The following is a 6284-nucleotide window of genomic DNA, read 5'->3' on the forward strand; positions in this document are numbered from 1 at the left end:
TTTCCAGTTTGAGTGTACCAATCTGTCTCAGGATATAGAATGATACCAGCTGTGGTAGGTGCATTTCTAACTTTCTAAACGTGAGAATAATGAACTATTGCTATAAGAAGATAACACAGTGTTTCCTTACAAAAGACATATCATGTCACAGTGGTTAAAAGTGTATGAAAATAAGTCAGCCCTTCCAATCAATCAGGCACAGAAGTCACACAAAATAACACACCTGCACGTGCACACACACACACACACACACACACACACACACACACACACACACACACACACACACACACACACACACACACACACACACAAACCAAACAGGCAGGCACAACTCCACTCAAGTATAACGTCAGGGAAATTACCTCATAGCTGTTCCAGCTAGCTGGCTCAGAATCACAGTTTTTCATAATGTTTCCATGACACTGTGGTTTACATTGCTAAAATATAGCATTTTCAAAATATGACTGCAACCATGTGATGCCAGCAACACATTTAGCTTTCCTCTGAATGTACAAAGTGAACTTTTCAACAGTACCAACAACACATTTATGCATGTGGTTTGAGTCCTGGTAGTGCAGCGAGTCCAGCGCAATATGCCAAGAGGCAGGAGAGTCAGTTACATTTCACAGATGGATTTGTGCCTTTATCCCTGACACAGAACATCAGTCTCAAACTGCAGCAGCTGTCCCATGAAAGCCAGGTTTGGCGAGATGACGTGACGCCGCTGCTTGACGAAGTCGAACGCCTCGTCCAGCCGGACACGTTGAGTGTGCATGAGGTAGGCCAGACAGATGGTGGCTGAGCGGGATATACCTGCCTGACAGTGCACCAGCACCCTTCCACCGCTCTGCTTCACCGAGTCTATATGTGGAAACGGAAGAGAAAGAGACAAAAACAGGAAGAGCAATCAGCATACCGTGCTTCATTTCACATCGGCGGTAATGTTTTACGAACAGACAGCACAGAAAGTTGGGCTAAACGAGCTGTCACCCCGGAAATGAGCGTTCAGTCACTAGTCACTGCTATAATGGAAGTTCCTTTAAATAAAATTCCACCTTCCCCTGAACTCAACTGTAGAAGGAAAGCTGGTCAAAACAAGCTCATAAAAACTATCAGGTGTTAATAAACTCTTTCATCAAGCTTAAGCTCCATAATCCAGTTGTTTTGTAACCAGATCATTAATGATTACATTGTTGGTCCCCAAGTGTAGGACTGAAAATGGATTATGGAGTTTAAGGTGCTTAAAATTTTATAGGTTTTTATTAAAAAATACAAAGGGGAGGCTTATTTAACATGGATTTAATTTTCTAAGTGGGCCTTCTATCTTTGCTGGAGTTTGGACTGACATTTCTGTGAGCAAACACTGGACTGGACTCTCATTTCAGAGGTTACATACTAACACAGTTTGGAAATACTCACCAATGAATGCAATTGCGGCAGAAAAGCAGGCTCTGATGTCTGCAGCCAGTGTGTCCTCCACAGTGAGTCGCAGGTACTGAAACTCCCCTTCATAGAAGTTGGGACAGGTGGAGGACACGTTGAGCACAGCTGTGATGCCGGCTGCAGCCAGAGTCTCTCTGCGGGATGAGTGGATGGCACTGCCCAAAAACAAGAAAGGTAGCAGCTCCACGGGACCATCCTGCAATTTGACAACAAAAACAATCACTAAACTGTTTCGTCTCGTCTTGTCTGTGGCTTTTCATCACACAAAAAACAAAACAAACAATCAAAAACGTTTTAATTGTAATATTCTGTTTTTAAATATTAATAACTTTTAGCTCACCTGATCATACGCGGGTGTCCTCCGGCCTGTCACTTTTGGCTCTGGCTCCACTGCGCAGTGATTGATGGTTGAAGTGTAGCAAAGCTCCGGATAGGCCTCAGAAAATGCCCCAAATCCACCTAAACAGAGGTCACATTAGTATGAGGTTAGCAGTAAGCTTTCAACACGTCCTCTTTAAATGTATGATCTGTGCCAAATAACAACAATGCTGTTATAAACATGAACTCTATTTAGAATTTTTTTAAACGTTCCTTTATCGTTTTGGTTGTATCGAAACACTTTTCGATCAAATCGATCATGATTGCATGGATGATCGTTAACGACTTAGTAATTCATTAAAAAACACGTCAACAACAATTTTATTAAACTATTTAAAAATAAATATATATGCTTTTAAATGGATTTAAACCGTCTGATGCTTTTTACCTTGCAGAAAGCAGATCTGCGTGTGAACTTCGTTTTGCAGGGCGGTGAGCAGCATCTGGGACACGCTCTCCGCCTTCAACTCGGCCATGGAGCTGCTTCTCTCATCCACCACCACCACTGGGGAGAACTCCCCACTCTGGAGCCGGGCCCTGAGCGTCTTGTCCGGAATGAGCCACTCCAGAGCCACCACTGAACTCTTGGATCTACGACGCAGCATGGCGTTCCAGTTCACGTTTCGGGACTCGCAGATGTGGGCCAAGGAAAAGTCGAGAAACGGTCTGCAGTCCAGCACCACGCACCCTGCAGAGGTGTACTGTTCCCGGGGAGTCCTAAGTATGTGAACCAACTCGTTGCCAGTTATTTCCAAAGGTTCGTTGATTGGATTCATTGTTGAAAAGTAGTTGAAAGTTAAGTTAAAAATAATAAATTGTACAAAATAGTCAGTTTAGACAGGTAAAAAGAAAATCCCTAAAATTATAATATATAAGTTGTATCAATTTTAGATGCAAAAAATTTTTCAAAGTAAAAGACTTAATATTGTGAGTTCTTGTTGAACTCTCCTGCAGGCCGGTTACAATCGGCTCTAGGTTCATAGTTTCACTTGTTCATTGATAACGGCTGCGCGGTAGGCGGGGTCGGCGCCACCCCGCCTATTTTCCACAGTAGGAACAACGTCAGAGGCGGAACGACCATATTTGGTCTGGCCGGCACTCCTCATATGGACACTGACGTCAAGCCTCATTTTCCTACCGCGCACGTGGTCGGAGTTTGGGGTTATCCCGTGTTTTTATGTCGAATGACGTTATACTGAGAGCTAAAACCCTCCCTACCAGGTCGAAACGCCTGCCTTCAGCGGAAAGACTGAAGGCTGAGTGTTCTTTTTCGGCGTAGATTAATCCCGCACCACCGTGTTTTTCTGTTGTAGGTCCATGCTGCAAACATAAAATGTCAGCACTGACAATGTTTTTATTCTGCTGGAAAATTTAAAGCTGCTCTGTGGAGTATTTAAAAAAGCATAACTAAAATCTCTGCTGCACTGCAGACACGAAAAGCACAAACATTTTATTATTTAATTATGATTCAGGCGTGTGGTAGTTATGGATTACAGTGCATGGATTTCTTTTTTTGCAAAGGGGCATTGGGAAAAGTAGGTTATTAAACACAGACCTGTCCACTTCTGATGTCCAGTGTGTTTTATTTCAAGTATGATACAAGAAGTAAATGTTTATGAGAAATTCGCAACTGCATTTTAAAAGGTCAGGTAGTTTCCTCAAACTGCATTTATTTTAGCTGCGTCTGTGGTGTGCAATGAGAAACATGTGGGATTAACTCTGAATAAGCACTAACCATAGTCATCACAAAATAGCACAGCGCAAAATTTTTAATAGGTGAATGGCGGTGGATGGAATGACACAAAGGAAAAGACATGATGCACTTCAGTTACGAGAAACTTTTACTCAGAAAATACAGGACTATCCACAAGTTTCAAGTCTGCCCTCATTATATAAAACTGCTTTGCTCCCAGGGAGTTAGAATTTCTTGAAGCAATGTAATAACAAATTCTTGTAATAATGTAATAATGCTTTACAGTGGTGTAGTGGGCTGGTTCGGAAGACTTTCTGAAGGCCTTTCAAAGTTTTTCTTTGAACATTGGCTGCTTTTTTCACTTCTTTTTTATGCCCTTATACCTGAACGGCTTGACATTCACCTATGAATCATTCAAGCACAAAAGGCACCTGACTCAAAGGATATGTAGACCCGTATTATGTCTACACATAACAGGAAACTCAGCAAAAAAACAACAACTTTAAGTCTTGCCATTAGGCACTTTGGTTTTAGATTTTACATCAGGTTTCCCTGATGTATAAATCATGGCAATCCTTCTGGCACTTAAGCGCGTACACTATATTACCGGTACTCCGTTTGTGTCTAGGGACCCAATCCTTGGGGTGGACCAATTTTTGGCACAGCTTATTTTGGGGTCAACAATTTATTAAACAATATTTTTCAGGTTCCAGAGTAGTGGTAACAGGTTCATGTCAAGCATGGCAGACAGCAACTACAGTATGTCATGAAGTGTATCTTTGATGCATGAGCTGGAAAAATATATATTTTTTGAAGATTTATTATTTGCTTTCCATAAATAAATAACAGAAACTTATAAGAAAGAGGATATGGATTTTACCATTTTTAAGCCAAAATTGTCCTCCTTGTGTCCTGGGGGTTAGAGCGGGTTCTCCACCAACTGGAAGGTCGGGGGATTAATCTCAGACTCCTCCAGTCCACATGATGAAGTATGAGTGTGAGTGTGTGAGTGTTAGAGAGCACTTAGGTATATATAAAATGCTGCATGAATGTGTGTGTGTGAATCGATGAGTGAGACTAGACTACATAAAAAACAGTCCATTTTTTTTGATTTATGTTTGCACGTTTCAATAACCCATTCCCAATTTTTCTAACAAATCATGAAGAGATGAGAGATAATTCATGACTTTTGCACAGTATTGTATCTTTAAAAAAATGACATATTGTCAGACTTACAGTAACTTAAAAGCATTGTGATCAACAAGAGAAGTCACAAATTAGATGGAAGTCTTAGCAGAAACCTTTCAAACTACTATAGAAAAAAAGTGCCACCTCTCAATTTGAAATACAAAACAATTTATTTTCCTTTTAAAGTTAAATTTCAAATATCACACAGTGCAAACTCTTTGTTTGGGGGACTGAGCAGCAGACTGATGGTATTCATGGTGAATGGTTACAGTTAAGTTACCATGTTGGTGACTTCAAAGCCTCCTTCATGTTGTGTGTTGGGGGGGGGGGGGGGGAACCTAAACGAACTCTGGATTTTGTGTTCTGTATTTGTCATTATCTCAGCAGTCTGAAGTACATGAGCGTGATTGTGGGCTCAAGATCTATTAATATCTACACGTCAATATGATGAGAAGTGAATGTGTTTGCCACTTTTGGTCAGATCTGATCACACCATTCAAACACATTAACCTCATAACAAACAATAGCTAGTGATTAATCATAGGATTTTACATATTTAGTTGTGAATATTTAACTACTGATAAGCACCCAAGCACTAAAGCCAAGTTTTAGGAGTATTTTCTGATGCTTTTATTAAATTATTTTCCAATAAAAGTTGTTATGGCAGTGAAGACAACAATCTTGAGGTCATTCCACAACTATAGGTCACTGATGTGAAAGTATATTCTATGTGTAGTGTGGGACGGTTTTTATCACGAGGTGTAATCTGACGTCTTTGTCCTCGTTTCCTCATAACCCACATTAAAAATCAGTCTGCCTTCCCACAGATCTCTCCCACTCAAACCTCTGACTCCACTTTCTTCTTGTTCCTACTTCCCTCTTCGCCCTCCCCTGTGGCTGCCTGCTGCTCTTCCAGAAGTGCTCACACTTTGTCATTCCCTCTCCCTGCTGAGGCTGCAATTTCAGTCCACAGCAGTATGTGCACACAAACACTCAAACTGCACACTTCATCATGGCTGTCAGTGAAGTCGCTGAGCATGCATTTACAGTAGCCTCAGACTGCATATTAGGTTAAAAACACACACATATAAACCCACGCAGTTGTAAGATTGTGACGCGACTATCTCTGCGTGAGGGTGTCTTAAAGATTTTTTTTCAGCTTTCGCCCCCATGTCAGTGAGCCAGACAGGAAACAACACCACACATACATCCTGTCACTATCCAGACAGACCACAGCCTCTCTCTTTTTCAGCCTCCGCGCACACACCCCCTCACACTGTTGCGACCTTTGTTTCATTTGCCTTTGCTCATAACTCAAGCCAGCTTTCAGTGATTAAAATACGCTCATCAGGAATTACCCTGAAAACCTGAGCAACGATTCACCGGTGACTTCCAATTGGCAGTGACTCATACAATATCAACTGATTGCTTTCATTTTTAAACCTTTCACTTACTTTTCTTTGTTACCAGTCATGATCTCATGTGACACAATGGCAAAAGACAGGTGTGAATTTGCTGCTGTTGTTGATGATTCCTTAGCGCCTTTACACAGGAAATTTGGTTTCACACCAACATCCCT

The 6284-nt window shown here is 41.4% G+C and overlaps 1 protein-coding gene across 1 annotated transcript; it reads right to left on the reverse strand.

Moving 5' to 3' along the window:
- Positions 1–278: 278 nt before the first annotated feature.
- dusp2 (dual specificity phosphatase 2) lies at positions 279–2782 on the reverse strand. Its single transcript, XM_005738266.1, has 4 exons — positions 2213–2782; positions 1787–1905; positions 1423–1642; positions 279–864 (listed from the first exon to the last, which is right to left on the reverse strand). Exons 1-4 carry the CDS (start codon positions 2598–2600, stop codon positions 647–649), a joined length of 945 nt encoding a protein of 314 aa, XP_005738323.1. The 5' UTR covers positions 2601–2782; the 3' UTR covers positions 279–646.
- Positions 2783–6284: the final 3502 nt, after the last annotated feature.

The sequence above is a fragment of the Pundamilia nyererei genome, unplaced genomic scaffold, assembly GCF_000239375.1.
Source record: "Pundamilia nyererei isolate P.nyererei 1_Seehausen unplaced genomic scaffold, PunNye1.0 scaffold00082, whole genome shotgun sequence".
NCBI lineage: Eukaryota > Metazoa > Chordata > Actinopteri > Cichliformes > Cichlidae > Pundamilia > Pundamilia nyererei.

What these genes read in the sequence shown, in the direction of transcription:
- dusp2 (XM_005738266.1), bottom strand. Translation starts at nt 2,600, where the DNA reads ATGAATCCAATCAACGAACCTTTGGAAATAACTGGCAACGAGTTGGTT. An exon ending in GGACACCCGCGTATGATCAG is followed by an intron (nt 1,643 to 1,786) that starts GTGAGCTAAAAG and finishes GTCAAATTGCAG; the next exon opens with GATGGTCCCGTGGAGCTGCT. An exon ending in TGCCGCAATTGCATTCATTG is followed by an intron (nt 865 to 1,422) that starts GTGAGTATTTCC and finishes TTCCACATATAG; the next exon opens with ACTCGGTGAAGCAGAGCGGT.